The sequence below is a fragment of the Pseudochaenichthys georgianus genome, chromosome 13 (assembly GCF_902827115.2).
Source record: "Pseudochaenichthys georgianus chromosome 13, fPseGeo1.2, whole genome shotgun sequence".
In the NCBI taxonomy this organism is placed as follows: domain Eukaryota; kingdom Metazoa; phylum Chordata; class Actinopteri; order Perciformes; family Channichthyidae; genus Pseudochaenichthys; species Pseudochaenichthys georgianus.
This window is the reverse complement of record NC_047515.1, coordinates 12,495,684-12,512,900: the sequence shown is the minus strand read 5'-3', so window position 1 is coordinate 12,512,900 and position 17,217 is coordinate 12,495,684. Positions and strand designations below refer to the sequence as shown.

The window sequence follows — 17,217 nt, the reverse complement described above, 5'->3', positions numbered from 1 at the left end:
AGGGATTCCCCGATCATATCTTACAGTTTCTCATCAAGGGGGGGGTCTCCTGTCCCCGGTACAACACACACTGCCTGAGGAAGGCTATGTGTATTCTTTTTGTCATCAACCTTTTTCGGACCACTTATTTATTTATTTTGGTGACGATCCGACCTCCATGCTGCTACTCTGGTTCAAACGGCATCCACCAAACAATATGATTTATCTCGACCTCCCCAAAATAACCAAAATCTGACACGATGTGAGATGTCTTTTTTAGCTGTTCTGTCGTCATTTCCTGCGATCTTCTTCATGCAGTCAGTCAAAATGAATGAATGAATGGGCGTTTCTTTGACTATTTATAGGCAAATATGGGCGTTACGTGAAGCCCGCAGAAGCTGCACCGCGTTTCGAGTCGATTGTGATTTATAAAGGGAAAACCGGCGTAGGAAGTGCTGTACGCACTTTCCTCGCGGGTACGCAATGTTTGGTGAATCGGAAAATGTCGGAACATTTCTGTACCTATTTTTTGGATTACTACTACGTAAGCAACCTTCCCACGTGAATCCTACGCACGGCGTTATAAATGAGGCCCCTGGTGTTTCCAGAAATTAGACAAAATTAGACGTTTTTCCATACATCTGCAGGTAGTCTGTAAAGGCAATCCGACAACCCACACAGCTCTAGTTTACGCTGGTAACGACCTAGAGCACACCCCTCAAGTCCAGAGATGTAATCCGAAGACATGCAGCGATTTCTTCGGTCGTTAATTCAGAAAAAAAACCTAGTGCGCTCTGCCTGCCTACGTTAGCTAGCTGTTTATATTTGCACTTCCAGGATATTTGCACCTCCAGGAAAATGGCGTATTTATATATATATATATATGGCGCGTGTTGCATTGTGGGTAGCTCGTGATGTCACTGTGTGTGAAAGAATAATGACGTTCAAGAACGGCCTCAAGTGTATGATTGCGATTATATTACACAAACTATCATTGTAATCAACAATATCGTAAAATAATTTCATAATGTGGGCTAATTTGCTCCCAAACCTACGCTTTCTGCTTGAGTTCATCTCTGTCAGAAAGTAGTTCCTAGAAAGTAGTTCCCATGGTAACGATAGCTGATCAATCGAACACTCCTGCTACCCCGCTTACAGTTATTGATGTAATTATAGTAAATAATATATTATTAACCAATTTATTGAAAACAATTCTTGAATTAGGCTATTTAAATATCTGAGTAATCACTGTGTGGGATTAGCGGATCAAATCAAATTAGACTGTCCATGGTGCTGAAACATTTTGGGTTCAGAATGAAGGTGGATGTTCATGCTGCCATTAAAAGTGCAATTCTTGAAACAGCTCTCCATGAACTCCATGCCAGACTTTTTTGCAGGTGGTGCTGTGGTGTTCACGGGTAGTACTACGTTATAGGAAGAGCTTTCCTCCAGTGGCCGTTTCATGGCGTGTCCCGGACCGGCAAAAAGCGCGTTGCTCCACATCTTTCTGTCTGTGTCCATGTCCAACCATTCATCAATACTGAGGCCCCCCAACAAATCAAAATTAAATTTAAAATCTGACATTTTGTAGCTACCGATTTCCAACGAGAGACAATGTATAACAGTGTAACGGCTGTGTGTCGCTAAACGTCTCTATGGAAACCACACGATGTAGGCTCATGGAAATAGTTTCGGTAGGCTAGTGGCGTGTGTTGGCCACTGGATACTTTGTGATTAGGCATGTTCTATTTGATCGTTGTTTGATCGTGGAATCAAACACGCCTATTGACCAATCAGAGAGCTTGCTCAAACCTATGTGTTATAGAATACTCCTTATTTCAACCATATATCATTGCAATTCTTTCAAAGAAATTCTACATTTATCAGAATTGTAACTCTTTAAATGTTTGTTTACGTAATGCCATTGCTTGTGGGGTATTTTTTCTTTATGGAATAGATCAATGATTCGCAAAAACAAAATACATTTGTATTTGTAAAGACAAACATGAGAAATTGCTATATATGGTCGAAAATAGTAAAAAGCTACATTTTGAAGTCAATGTCATAATTATTTTATGCTGCAAGATAGATCTAATAAGGGTAATCTTTTGGGTGTGAGTGAATAAATGTATTTAATATAGAGATTCTATGAATTTGCAGTTATTTATGTTCTGTAAATGTATATGAAATATTGGTATGTTTTTGTATTTCATGCCATCTTAATAATAATAGATTTAGATTTTTTTTTCATACCATGTTACAGCATGGACCAGCATGAAGGTCATGGTGGTCCATGTTGGTATAACGGTTTTTGCGCCGGCAGACCAGCATAATGACCAGCAGTCCATGCTGGTGTCCATGCTGGGGTCCATGCTGGGGTCCATGCTGGTCGTTATGCTGGTATACCAGCATGGACCCCAGCATGGACACCAGCATGGACCAGCATGAAGTCTATGCTGGTCCATGCTGGTTTTTCCAGCAGGGCAGCTTTTCTTTACTTCTCACTTAACACAATAAAGAAACAGACCGTATAGTACAGCACAAACAACACAAATGATCAATACTTACATGTATTTTCACTGTAGTATTATAATAATTGAAATGCTGGTTCTTCTGGGGGTGTTCTATCCATGCTCAGCTACCGCACCGCAGCTGCACTGTACAATCGCTGGAGGACTGGGCTGTCACTCAAAAATTGAGTAGCCACGCCTGAAAGTCCCGCCTACCTGGGACGTTTGTGTCATAGTCATAATCGAAAACAAAAAATGAGGGAGCGCAAACGAGAAGAGCTGCAGCGAGAGCAAAAGTCTTCTCATTGAGAAAGAATCAAAGAGAACTGCAAACATGATAAACAAAGAAAAAAGACTTAGTTTACATGATTACACAAATGAGTTGTTTGCAATTTATAGTTTTATTTTTTAAATTAAATTCATTTTGTTTGACTCTGGATTTTGTTTCTCTTAAACTCTTAGTTTTGCTTGATTCTGAGAAAGTGTTGCTTTATCTTTATGAAACAAAACTAATCCCATATATTTCGGGGGTTCCGTTTACTCAACATGAAATGTATGGCTCATCATGAATGGAAAAAAGTATCTGTGATTCAAAAGTGAGTCATCATTGCACAAAAACAGATCACATGACTGATACTAAAAATAGACCGCATGAAAGCTTCCTCATATCAATTTGTTTAAATAGATACAGTGTTTGAATTTAAATGTAAATACAACAACGTATACACATTAGCCCACTTAAGTATAATATATAGTTGCTTTTGAACAATAGAAACAAAAACACACTTGTCCTACCTGTGGCAGGTAAACAGGAAGTCGCTGCAGGTGCGGAGACACGCCCGTAGAAACTCGAAGCTCCCGGAAAAACTTTTTTTGTGTGTCGTCTAGTTTCCCTTCGTCGCAGACCGACATATTCAGACCACAAGGACGTTTGTGAACATCTCCACCCGAGAGGAGCTTTTCTTTTTAAAGAGACCACCTTACATTTCGTCGTGGTAGCCTGTGTCTCTGTTACGTAGTTTATATGTATTCAGTGTTGCTCGCAGCAGGTTGAATTCGTTGAGTCGTCTCTTGGCGACTGGGCCTGCAGGTTCACCTCGGAAACCACCTTCAGTTCAAGAAAGCAACAAGAAAAGGATAATTTAAGGAGATAGTAAATAGTTCAGGAGCTGTAAGGTCGTTTTTTTTCATTTTAGCAGTTAGTCCAGGTGTTCACTCCTAATGGACTACATGGATAGTGGACCGAGATACACCCCAAAGTCGGTAAGAAACACACAGGCATGCAACTTTTTAATGTTTTACCTTATATTGTACATTTTTGTAAACATATTTTGGGTGTAACCTTTAATTACACATTTTGGTGACATTTGGTGCACAACAGCTGCCTTGCACAAATGTAATTTTAAATACTATGAATATACAGCTCTGAAAAAAATTAAGAGAACACTCAACATTATTCTTAAATCTCAATCTCGGCAGCCATTCTGTTGAATTCCAACACAAATGTTGTCAGTAGTTTATTGAATAAAAATAAATAAATAGTAAAACCAAATAAACTGAATCAAGTGGTGTATGTTTCTTCTACTGTAGTTTGTTTATATTTCTGATGCTGTTGTATATTAGTATTTGATAGCACATTCCAATGTATCCAGAATATGTTCTATTGTGTATTCTTGTGATATAACATGTATTTTGTACCCTATGTATATGTATATATTTGCTGTAATACTTTTTTAATTCACCTCTTAAATATTGGAATGCCTGAACACATTACTGCTGTAACAAAAAGAATTTCCTATCTATATATCAATCTTGGGAAGTGATGCAGAGTTCAAGATAAAGTTATTTTGTCACACATGAAGTAGTAGGTAACTTGTGTTTTCATTCAACACATGCATACAACACTTTGAAGGATGTCACTGTATTCAACCCTACCTGTTTGTTTTACCTCAAAGGACTGACCCGCTCTTATCACAAAAACACTGTTGAGCCTAAACACAAATATGTTACCAGATGAAAAAGAAATCCAGCAGTCCTGCTTTAATTCCTTTGAAAACCAGCTTGTTCCCTACTGATTAGAAGTTTTACATGTGTTATTCCCATGTAGAAAAAATTACTAAAAAGCCCACATTTTTCCTCTATTTAGATTTATGATGATAAATAGCTCTACTTGGGCTCTACTCATGCGAGAAGATCTCTGATCTGCATCTGAATAAGAATGAATCTCATTGTGATAAACAGATATAAGATATGTCAGAATTATTCTTTTGTCATTCAATTAAGAGCAGTAGTTCATGAGAAAAACATAGAAATGCTATAATAACGTCTTTGGCACACAAACCTCCTTGAAAAGGTTGCAGGTTTTTTGATGATCCCGCTGACATATTTCCAAGAAGTTGGCACATTGAAAAAACGTATAGAGGCATCTTCTTCCCTGCTGCATACAGTAAATGAAACCGCTTCAAAATGTTGGTTAAAATGATCTTCATCAGCGAAAGTCAGCTAATTATGCCTGAATTCCTCCGGGTTCCTCCGCCCTGTTGTGACTTGTTCACTGCAGTCCTTCTCTTCCGTACACTAACAGCTGGTCTAATATCACTCCTTAACTTCACAGTATGGTGCTAAACACACAGCGTTATGCCCTTCAGTCACAGAAAGAAGTACACAGATATGAGTAGTCTTCAGTAAGCATGTTCTGGTCATTGACAGTGATGCTGGGATACTCATTACATTTCTAACATGTTCTGATTCACATGAATTGAATCATACTTTCACAAGAACATGAGTATATTCCTGTAAAGCAGACAATTCAGGTATTTACATTTTTAAGGAATATATCTGGTCTTTTGTTACTAGACTTACATTAATTGGAACATGAAACTGTTTACAAGCTAAAACAAAATGTATCCCTACACTGTAGGCCTTATTAAAGTGGACAGTTGGGTTATTTTCAAAAAGGAATTGCAGCCTGGAAATCTTTATTAAGTAGCTTGGTGAAATCTTTTTTTTAAGAGACGGGGTGTTCCAACACGTTTTCTCTGTTTCTTAGTTAAGACACATTTTTTATTCTGTAGCTTGTAAGATAATCAAAGAAAACACCTCGGGCAGTAAATGTGTGATCTCTATGTTGTTAACAAACACAACAGAGCCATGCATATCTGTTCAACAGTTTCTGTTTATTATGACATATGTCAAACTTGTTTTTTAGAAATAAACGCTTGCCCTCATAGGTGCAGTACAAATAATCCTACTCATCCGGCCGGAGTATCAAGTTTACACAGGCGTAAACAAATAGTTTGTTGTTTCATAAAAACAGTTAATGGAGTTGTGGTTTGACGCTGCAGCCGATCGTCCAGTGAGCACCTTGTAAATCCGAGTCATGGGTATCTTTTTTTTTTGCTATCTTTAAACAGCACACATGTTTTAAACTGATATTTTGTTTGTTTGTGAAGCTTCCTGTTTTCAGCTACCTTTAAATCATCACTGCAGTACAGTGAGCATGCACAGAAACGTGTTGTGTTCCTCTTCAGGTCTGCGAGTGCCTTGCTCCCAACAGGTTTGACAGGATTCTGCATGGTGAAACCTTTGTACTCCTCCCCCCTCCCCCCACCTCTTTAGGTTAACCATAGGGCCGTGACTCATGCACCAAGTTCTCTTCTAATTCGTTAACAGCAGAAGACTCAGAAACGGTCCTTCCTGTGTTTTATGGGGTTTATTCCAATGAAACATGTCCAGGTGTCTTTACCTTAAAAGACCTCCAGTCAAAGCAAAGCATTAAGTCATATTTCAGAGCATATTTCTGGTTCTATAAGTCACCACATTCCTCAGATAATCAAGTACCCACATGCTGTCTGCTGCTGTCACCTATCTTCAGTTGATTATCTACTTGGGCAAAGAAAACACTGTTACTTCTATTGTGTTCTTAACATTTTACAATGTCACTCGAGGAACATCCTAGGGGAAACACTTTCACAACCGTTCGTCAACAAATGTATTCACACACCTGTGAAATGGTGGTCGTTATCACTATGAGGTTTTTATTTTTTAATAGGCCATTGAGTTCTATCTTTTGACCATTCATTCACCTAAACAATTGTCTGTGTGTCTTGTAGGACACAGAGTGGGACACCTCGGTCCAGTTCCTGCCAGCATCGGATAACAAGAAACTTGAGAAGAAAAAGGGTCCGGGGAAGGTCGGGGCTGTGATCGGTGTGCTGATCTTTGCAGCCGTTCTCGCGCTTATGACCGGACTGCTGGTCTGGCATTTCCACTGTAAGATCTCCTTCCTTAATATTTGATTTGATTGATAAAACACAATAGCAAGCAGTACATAAAAAAGGGTGTAACATTGAAGTAGTAGTATAGTATAGTATAGTAGTAGTATTTGTTTATTTGTCCCCGAGGGAAAAATGGGTTGCAGCACATCACAAAGGCATTTAAAAAGATAAGACCTACTTCACTGACAACAACATAGACACGAGCAGACATAAGAAAACCAGATATCGGCAGACATGACAAGGGGCCTAGGCCCTCATTTGCAAAAGGGGACAGACCCAGACCAGCTGGGTAAACAGTGCGTCCTAGCCATCATTTATTTAGGAGTTTGATGGCTTGTGGGACGAAAGACAGCCTAGATCTGTTATTTCTTAACAGAGGGGCACGATATCTCCGCCCGGATGGCAACAGTTCAAAGTAAGAGGCAAGTGGGTGCCTCAGATCACTCACAATATTGTGTGCCAATTTTAAAACTCTGTCCATGTATAAGCATTCTATATTAGCAAATGAGATTCCCGTGAATTTACTGGACAATGTTATGGCCCTCCTGACTGACTTTGTCTGTGCCTCAGTGGCGTTGCCGAACCAGCATATAATGCCGAAGGAGAGCACACTTTCAACAAAAGCATGATAAAACATCTTCACCATTCTGTTGCCGACATTAAAAGACAATCATTTACGTAAAAAAAACCATTCTTTGTTGAGACTTGGCATTTACTTTCTCAGACCAAACATCCCATCTGAGCTTGTGGTCAAGCACCACACCAAGATACGTGTACTCAGTGACACATTTAATGGGCTCGCTATTTAAAAGAGTAGCGTTGGGCGATTGTGCTATTCTAAAAATCAATTTCCATCTCCTTTGTTTTTGAGGTGTTGAGAAGCAGGTTTGACTTCTCACAGCAGTTAATAAAGAAGTCAAGGAAGTCTCACAACGAATTGGATAATCCTGCTTTTGACGTATGGTGATTTAGTTGTTTTACAGAGCACTTGGATGTGCCGGATTGCTTTCATTTAAGCAAGTTTAGTAAATGGTGAGACAATAGTTCAAAAGTCCTTTTTGCACATTGTTAAGAACATTCTTCAGGGATTATTATACATTAAAGGAATTCTCTCTTTTCCTCCCCTTTATATTCCTCTGTTTTTCATTTAAATCTGCAGTAATTATTGTGATATTTTATAAACAAACAAATACATCCAATACAAATGTTTTTTTGTGGAGATATATTATATTTATATGTATCAAAAGGAAGCGAATGTGTGTATTTGCCGTTATATCCATAAATGCATAAGCATACACATTTTTGATATATAATGAAACGTTCATAGGCAAGTTAGAGCTTAAAGCTGTTCATTCTGAGTGGTGATTGTTTGGAAAATTAGAAGGAGAGATTAAAGCAACGTCACTTGGAACAAATACACCTAAGGAAAGAAGGGGAAACAAAAATATGACGAGCAGAAAAGTGAATGTGTGTAAAATCGTGGGTGTGTGTTTCCTCCCGCAGTCCGTAAAGATGTGCGTCTCAAGAGGATGTACAGTGGCTCCATGCGGATCACCAACCAGGTGTTCGAAGACGCCTACGAGAACTCCAACAGCTCCGAGTTCAAAGCACTGGCGAAACAGGTGACCTCACAGGTGAGACTGCTGCTCGAGCTAACATTTCAATTCATCTGCGTTTCTAAAGTAATTTTCCTGTTGTTTTCAAGCAGCATTTATTAATGTTCCGTTGTCATTTGGGTCTCTTTCAGCTTAAATCCATCTATTCCAAAAGTCCAAAGTTGTCAAAATACTACGTTGGATCCACCATTCAGGCTTTTAGGTACAGACCAGACTTTTTAGCTCTACCAAGAGCCTCATGTTTCCTTTCCCTGTGTCTGTGTGTTGGTTACCAGAGCATCTCACAAACGGATTAAGTTGACATTTGAGAACCAGTGTTTGTTTTTACTGTGCATGCATGCAGATCTAATAGCACCAACATTTAAACACACCAGTCTCTAAGCTTTTTCTGTTATTGAAATGGCCAGTTCAGAGGAATGTACATGATGCAACTGCTTTTGAATGCCAGTCATGTTGCTTTTAAGAAGATTTCCATGGCGAAAATGTTTTCTTATCAATTCAGTTCAAAATTGTTTCAGTCTGCTCCATATTCCCAGAGCGCAGTTTCGCCATAAAGCTGTAGCACCAATAGAAAAAACATAAATCATGTGTTTTTTAAAAATCGTTTAATATGTGTGAAGATATTCCAATTCTTGATTGAAAAGCCCGTATTATGAAGATTTTCTGTTTCATATTTGTATTTTGTTCCTCTACTGTTTCCATGCTTTGTCCAAAAAGCTCTTTATTTTTCTCACTCTGCCTGTGCTGCAGCACCTCTTTTCACCCTCTGTCCGAAACCAGAGCCCAGTCTGCTCTGACCATTTCTGTTGTGATTGTTCAACTTCTTAGAGATGTCTCGCCCCTTAGCTTATAACGTACAATGTGTTGGAGCGCTAGCCAAAAGAAAGTGTTACATAGTGTTGTCGTGTCACCATATTGTCACCATGTCAAATAAGTACACAAAGGAGTCCAATGGAGGCGCTTCAGGCAGGGGGGAGTGTTTCACTGTCAATGACCAAAAAGCATAATAGGACCCCCTTAACTTTACTCCACCCCCACACTGTCTAATTGTTGCCTCTTTGCTCTCAGTGAAGGCAGTGTTATTGCCTACTACCTGTCAGAGTTCAAAGTCCCTGCAGGCCAGGAGGCGTCTGTGGACCAAGCCATGGCCACGATGGATAAGCTGGTGGAGAACGTTCAGCGCTCCGGGAAAGGATCCAGCAGCGCTCTGGTGGTGGCGGACGTGGTGTCTTCAGGTAGACAGTCAAAGCAGCTACATGCCACACGTGACTCACTCCATCCTCCATCATGCTGTTGTGTTTGTGTTAGAAGGCCAAGTTCTCTCTGGGTGTGCACCTACTCTCTGTTTTGCTGTCAATATCCCCCTCTAAGTGATCGGTCTTGTGTTTCCTCTCACAGCCCTCGATGATCGTCTGTTATCAACGTCATTCAGCAGTAAGTGCTCAATTTTCATTCATCATTTATTTTAGTACAGTTATCTTTGACAACTCATCTGTCTAAATAGGAATAAACTATCTATCTATCTTTTAAAAATATATGTTAACATGTTATACCATTTTGTGACAGTCATGCACTCTAGCCATATTTATATGTGCACGTTTGTTGTTGTTTTCCTTAATGATTCTTAATAAAGGCAATGTGTAGTCTTTATGTTTGCAAATGAATCATTGTGACTCATTTACTTTCTGTGTTTCATCATATCCAGAACATCTAATGTACTTTAGTGCAGATCAACACAGTTATAGTTGAACTGCTGTGCTGTGAAAGTTAAATGTGAACACTAAAAGTCATTGTTTCGCTCTCAGGATTTTTAAAGTATGCAGAACACACAAAGTCCAATGAAGTGGGGCAGATCCAGTCCCCTGGCTTCCCTAACAGTCCGTACCCCCCCAACACCTTCATCCAGTGGCAGCTGAGAGCAGACCCCAACTACGTCATCAAGCTTGAATTCGATACGATGAATCTGGAAGAGAACTGCAAGAATGACTTTATCAAGATCTACGACTCCCTGGTGGCCATTGAGAGCCGCGTTATGGAAGAGTGAGTTATTTAAATACCGATTCAAGCTGAGAAAGAACTTGAATGCCTTCTGCACTTATTTTCATGCAGAGCCAGATTGTTCATACTTTGGATAAAGAGAACTGTAAGTTAGCCCTCTGCTGGCCAGTCTCTGTAACTCTGCTCCACTCTTATACTGCACAATGCCTGTGTTAAGTTACATGCCAGACAAATAGCACTAGCAATGGTAGTCTACATCTGGGACCAATTCAGATACAACAATTTGAGAGATGCACTTTCCTAACCAGTCAGAAAGCCAGCAGGAGCTCTGCAGGCAAAATGTTCATGTGTGCATAGTCAAATCGAACAAAACCAAGTGCCATTATTGCACGCAAGAGATAAAATGCCTCTTGATTTATAAAAAAAAGGAATCAGCATTGTAGGAGTGTATTATGATGTGCTGTGTTTCGGTCAAAGGTTAAATCCATGCTCAATGAGAATTGTAGTTCTTTACTTGCAGTAAAAACCTAATGGGTGGTGGATCAAATGACAGTACGTTGTTGTGGAATTAGTTGAGGTATAATCAACAGGCTATTTGAAAAAAATTAGATTGTAACCATCACATCGGTGAGCAGTGCATTTAATAATGTTGTTTTTCTCCTACAGGATGTGCGGGTACTACTCTCCCAGTGAACCATTGACCTTTCTGTCTTCTGGAAATGTCATGCTGGTGACGATGGCCTCCAACGACAAGAAGAACTACCCTGGATTCAGAGCAAAAGTCTCACAAGTCAAACGTGGAAGTAAAGGTAGGAACTACATGTTCTATCAATTTATTCATATTTAGTCTCATTAACCCACACATATACCGTCTTTTAGTTAACTATATACCTTCAGCTTTAATGTTTATCTTCAGTGAACTTTCACTATGGGGCCATGTAATACATTTCCAAATTATATTCTGTGTTGTTCAGGATCCGTTTTGGGCATCACTTGTTGCATAAACTCTGTCCTTTTTAAACTGGAGATGTTTTGATTCTGTTATACTCTCTTTTGATTTATTTTTTCTCTCGACATTCATGGACATATTCCATTTATGGAATGGTTTAGCCTTTTTGCAAATGTTTACAATAACATGTGCATTTTTTAATGATCAAATGTGTGATTTACTCATTTAGGCATAAACCCAGAACAGTATGGTATGATAAACTGATGCAACACAAGAAAAGAACATGCATGCAGCTCCCTTACAAAACAAACAACAAACAGAAACATCAAAAGACAAAAAACGCAGACTAAAGCGTAGAAGTGTCATTCGGCAGCGGAGTTGATATGTTTGCAGGCACTGTCACCGACTCTAGCACCGTTAGCTCTGAGCCAACACTGCCAGAAATGTATTAACATACTTTTTAACATGTTTAAAGGTACAACATGCGGTGGGCATCTGACGGGTGAAAAAGGCACCTTTTCTTCTCCCAACTTCCCAAATTACTATCCTACTCAGACCTCATGTCAGTGGTCCATCGCGGTGAGCCATCTGTTACACAGTCGGGTCACACAGGTTTTTGGGTCACATGTCAACATTTTAAATTTGTTTCTACTCGTCTCTGTCAATTGTGAAGGTCCCTGCTGGTACGGCGGTGAAGCTGACGTTCAAAAAGTTCCTCTTGTCTGAGCCGGGGCAGGAAAAAAGTAAAGACTGTCGCAAAGACTACGTGGAGGTCGACGGGAAAAAGTGAGTCAGTGCGTGTATGTCTTAAAATCACATTGTATTACACAACAGATCAGACATGTCACTACGTGTGCGTCTCTTCCTCAGGCTCTGCGGAGAACAACCGGAAGCAACGACAGAAACCAGCACCACCAACATCATGAACGTGGTGTTCTTCTCCGACAACTCGTATGTGGACCGAGGTTTCGAAGCCACCTATGAGGCCATCGACGTCAAAGACCGTAAGGGACTCCGTTTCTCCCAGATAACGATTAATTATTGACAAAATGCGAGTGTAGCTCATGTTTACCCTGCCGTCCACAGCTTGTCCAAAGCAGTTCATGTGCAGAAACCAGCGCTGCATCAAAACAGAGCTCCGGTGTGACGGCTGGAATGACTGCGGGGACATGAGTGATGAACTGAATTGCAGTAAGTACTATTTACTCAGATTATACTCCAAAAGAGTAGTGAAAAGTAGAAGTCGAATTACACTCTACATCAATGTGTTTTTCTCCAGAGTGCAATGCAAAGGATATCCAATGTAAAAATGGCCTGTGTAAGCCCATGTTCTGGAAATGTGACGGCGTGAATGACTGTGGAGACGGAACCGATGAGCTGGGCTGTGGTGAGTCCTGCTGACGCTGGTGGAGGATTATTTTGACACATGCACTGAAAGGCTTTCAGTCGGCTTTCTAATGCCGTTCTGTTTCTTCTGTTTTCCAAGGCGGGTGCACATCTGGACAAGTAACATGTAGGAACAAAAAATGTGTTTCTGAGAAGAACCGCTGTGACAGCAGGGACGACTGCGGAGACGGGTCCGACGAGCTCGACTGTGGCAGAAGTAAGACTTTCACCAGCCATACGTCACTGAATTTAATGTTTTCTCATGTATTTGAAATCTTGTTTTTCTCCAAATTAGAGGAATTAAATGCAACTGGACTTGAGCACTGCCACATATTTAATGTATTTTATGTCCTCTTGGAATCTTTACATACTACTTTGGTTCTCCAGCACATTTACTAATGACTTAAAGGGGCCTTATTACGATCATTTTCAGGTTGATATTTGTATTGTGTGCCTCTACTGTGACATGTCTCCATGCTTTAATGTTCAAAAAGCTCTTTATTTTCCTCATACTGCCTGTGCTGCAGCACCTCTTTTCACCCTCTGTCTGAAACCAGAGCCCAGTCTGGTCCGATTGGTTATTGTGATTTTTCAACTGCTTAGAAATGCCCCGCCCCTAATTAGTTATTGTGTGAGTTTAAAATGTTTGCACGTTAAGAAGTTTAATAATTTGAACTGGATTTTTCTTTCCTTCTCTCTCTGCAGGCACTGACAGTCGCTGCACTGAACTCACATATAAATGTAAAAACAATAAATGCATCAGTAAAGTGAACCCAGAATGTGACGGGACAGCAGACTGCGAAGACGGATCGGACGAGGAGAACTGCGGTATGTCTCAATCAAAACCTCAGTTTGGTTGGTCTGATTAAATGACTTGTTGTTATCAAAACCTGCATTGATTAGTTTGCATGACAAAACAGATGTAAACTTCCGCTTCAGGGCACTACAACAACGAGTTGCCACGTGTCAGCCCGGTGACTGATTGTTTACTTTGCAGACTGCGGGAGGAGTAAGTTCAAGATGTCGCGTATCGTGGGCGGTCAGGACACAGAGGAAGGGGAGTATCCCTGGCAGGTCAGCCTGCACATCAAGAATTACGGTCACGTGTGCGGAGCGACCATCATCAGTCCACGCTGGCTGGTCACTGCGGCCCACTGCGTGAAGGATGACGGCACGACAAGGTAGCATTTTGCTTCTAGTTCTCACTCCTAACTAGAAACCTTTTCTGAAAACGTGACAATTATTTTAGCTTTTAAATAGGTAAGGTGGAGAGATTGATTTGCAGCTCTCCACCTTTAGATGACTGGTGATGATTACATTTTTGAATAGCAGATATTTAGCACATGCACTTAGACAAAATAAATAAGTGCAAATACAGAATGCCATTAAAGTCAATGTCAACTTCATTATCAATATCTTTAAGTGTTGTATAAACAGGGAGACCGAAATGCCGTTTCTCACTGCCCCAAAGATAAACAAAATATAAAAAATATATACATATGTGTGTATATATACACACATAAACACGATTTTTTTTTTTTTAAAGGGCAAAACAATAAATATATATAAATAGCACTCTTTAGAATTCTTTAAAGTCTTCTATCATTTTATTATATCACTGGTAACATCGTTTTGAAGACATTGCAGAATACAACAAATACAAGTTTGTTGTTCCCAAATATTTTATCGTTATTCATGACCTTTTAATAGATTCAAAAACAGTTCAATAGAGTGTTTACACAAAAAAATGGGTGTGATACTCCATAGCTCTTTGAAATGCCTCAACCGCTTTTAAATTATTTGAATTGAGAACAAAATATCTTACGCAATTCAGTGTTTTGACTATTAAATACACTGTAAACAGTTTGTCACATGCAAAGCGGAACTAAGAGCTCTGTGTTATTACTCACAACGTAATGCTTGGGTGTGTGTGTGAATCATTTACTGGCATGAAACCTTTACCGGCCCTCAGTGTTTTAGACGTTTTAGTGTTACCCCTAACGCAGTAAAACATGTTGCAAACATATTTTCTAAGAGAGATGCTTTTGCCACATGATGTGCTTGATTAATAATGATCCGACAATGAGAATGACCTTATCGATCTGTCCTTGTGTGTTTCCTCAGATACTCCCAGCCCGGCACTTGGGAGCTGTACCTCGGCCTTCACACCCAGCGGAAGATTGGCAGTTCTGTGGTGAAGAAGAACCTGAAGCAGATCATACCCCACCCCAACTACAACGAATACACCTTCGACAACGACATCGCCCTGATGGAGCTGGACAGTCCTGTCACCTTTTCCGATTACATCCAGCCCATCTGCCTGCCGTCTTCCACACACAATTTTCCAACGGGTAACACTGTGTGGATCACCGGGTGGGGCGCCACTCGAGAAGGAGGTGAGTTTTCACTTTTTCAGAGATAACCCTTTCATTGTTATTTAGGTAAAGACTGAAACATTATTTTGCTAAGGACGCAACTTTTTGAACCTTAATTTTCCAAACTATTTACCCATATGTTTGTCTACGTCACTAATTGGGACAGCACTTTTTAGCAATTGGTCCAGTATTTCATTATATGCTAATATGTTTTAATTATAGTAGTTACATATTTGCCTACAGATCATCATGTAGTTGCGAATACACACAATACACATTTTACTGAGGTCCTTTCAATAGAAAAATAGCTTTTTTCTCTGATGAGGGTCTACCTAATTACTTTTAGAGCTTCGAGCTGATGAAATGACAGTTGGAGATAAACATAAACGTAATGGTGTCCTCTTGTGTGCGTTTGTGCTTCAGGATCCGCTGCAACAATTCTCCAAAAAGCCCAGGTCCGCATCATCAACCACTCGGTGTGTAACGACCTGATGGCAGGGCAGATCACGTCTCGGATGTTTTGTGCCGGAGTGCTGACCGGAGGAGTCGATGCTTGTCAGGTAATAAAAGGCACTTCAACCCCGAGCTGCCCTGCTTTCTTTCTCTCTGCAAAACAGCCATCTCACACAATTTCCTTAAAACAAGGGACACAAATATTTTATTGATACGCAAATGTAGCTAGAAATGAGCTAGTTATACTGTGCTGATTAAGGATATTGGTAAGAGTGTTGGTAAAAGCATTTGCATTGTCTTGTCTGAAAAAAGAAAATGAAGAAGTTAAAGATAAGGTGTAGGAGGAAAAATTGGGGGAATAAAGCAGAGACAAGAAAAGATGTGAAAAATAAAATATACATGATGCCCGGTTTACTTTCCTAACACATGTACCCATTTGTCTCTGTTAGGGCGACTCTGGCGGCCCTCTGACCAGTCCGTCCGGCAATCGCAATTTCCTGGCGGGGGTGGTGAGCTGGGGGGACGGCTGTGCCCGCAGGAACAAACCTGGCATCTACACAACAGTCACCAAATTCCGTGGCTGGATCAAAGAAAAGACAGGAGTATAGAGTATAGATGCATTCAAAATGGTGAAACAAGGCCATATTGACATGAACACGGACTGATGACAGGGGGCACAGTGTGGATCTTTGCTTCACCACTCTGGTGTAGTGGCCTTGACTCCCTGTAGCAGCTGCAGTGGAAAAAGCACTGTTTGCTTGAAGAGCAATTGCAACACCATTTTATGTCCACTGTGATTTTATGAGGTTGGGGTTGATGAAATGTTTTAAAATGTAAATATAGGTTTTATTTTTGTGTTTTGTTTATGCTGTGGTTTTAGCGTGTTTTGATGGAGAACATTATGTGCTGCACAAGAAACAGATTTTAAGCGTGATTTTTACACATGAGTTGTGCCTCCTTGTGCACTGTCTGGTGTTTTATCGGTAGAATTTCCCACCTTTTTCCTTGTTGTCTTTGTTCTGAATTTTATAAATTAAAAACAAAATAACAGCAAGCTCATTCCATTTTACCTCCTATGGCTTGGTATATTACACATTTTGTTATAGACTTTTAGGAAATCCCCGAAGGTTAGAGATGTGATTGTTCCCTTCTCATGTTGAATAGCATTTCATTGTTTCATTGTGAATTGCTTTTCTATCTGCATAAAACAAATCAACATAACAGAAGGAGTTTATTCTTTCATGTTTGATATTATGTGTATATCTATTTCATAAACCACAATGTTGCCGATTTATAATGTTTCTAATCTTTTAAATGTGAGTTTTATTGCAAATATTTAATAAAATATTTCTGATACAATCTGACATTCTTTGTATATTTTATTTTCATGGTCTGACATGCATTTCATCTATAATTTTTGAATGACATTTAATTTCAAATGTTTGTTATTTCCTTTCACCTTTTTATAGAAAATGTTTTATATATATAATGTTGTTGTTTTAGTATATGGCTTATCCAAAATAGATATTTGGGATGTCATAAGGTAATGCAAATTCTGGTCCAGATCTAGTGCTATTTATATGTCTGCATTTCATACGTTTCCCCATGTTCATCTTTGAAAAGTTTCTTATAGGGCATTTCACGTATGAAAAACATAACTGGTAAACCAGGATG

The 17,217-nt window shown here is 39.7% G+C and overlaps 1 protein-coding gene across 1 annotated transcript; it reads left to right on the top strand.

Annotated features, from left to right (window-relative positions):
- The first annotated feature begins 3,315 nt into the window (after positions 1 to 3,315).
- st14a (ST14 transmembrane serine protease matriptase a) lies at positions 3,316 to 16,858 on the top strand. The gene is made up of 19 exons (XM_034096784.1): positions 3,316 to 3,752; positions 6,602 to 6,761; positions 8,270 to 8,400; positions 8,514 to 8,584; positions 9,451 to 9,617; positions 9,781 to 9,816; positions 10,188 to 10,422; positions 11,047 to 11,189; positions 11,805 to 11,908; positions 12,003 to 12,115; positions 12,200 to 12,333; positions 12,416 to 12,520; positions 12,609 to 12,716; positions 12,816 to 12,932; positions 13,421 to 13,543; positions 13,713 to 13,896; positions 14,840 to 15,111; positions 15,514 to 15,650; positions 15,993 to 16,858. The coding sequence occupies exons 1-19, from the start codon at positions 3,711 to 3,713 to the stop codon at positions 16,149 to 16,151; spliced, it is 2,541 nt and encodes an 846-aa protein (XP_033952675.1). The 5' UTR covers positions 3,316 to 3,710; the 3' UTR covers positions 16,152 to 16,858.
- Positions 16,859 to 17,217: the final 359 nt, after the last annotated feature.

Excerpts from the sequence above, each read along its gene's own strand:
- st14a (XM_034096784.1), top strand. The coding sequence starts at position 3,711 with ATGGACTACATGGATAGTGGACCGAGATACACCCCAAAGTCG. Across the intron at positions 11,190-11,804 it reads AGTCAAACGTGGAAGTAAAG|GTACAACATGCGGTGGGCAT; the intron begins GTAGGAACTACA and ends ACATGTTTAAAG. Across the intron at positions 15,651-15,992 it reads GAGGAGTCGATGCTTGTCAG|GGCGACTCTGGCGGCCCTCT; the intron begins GTAATAAAAGGC and ends TGTCTCTGTTAG.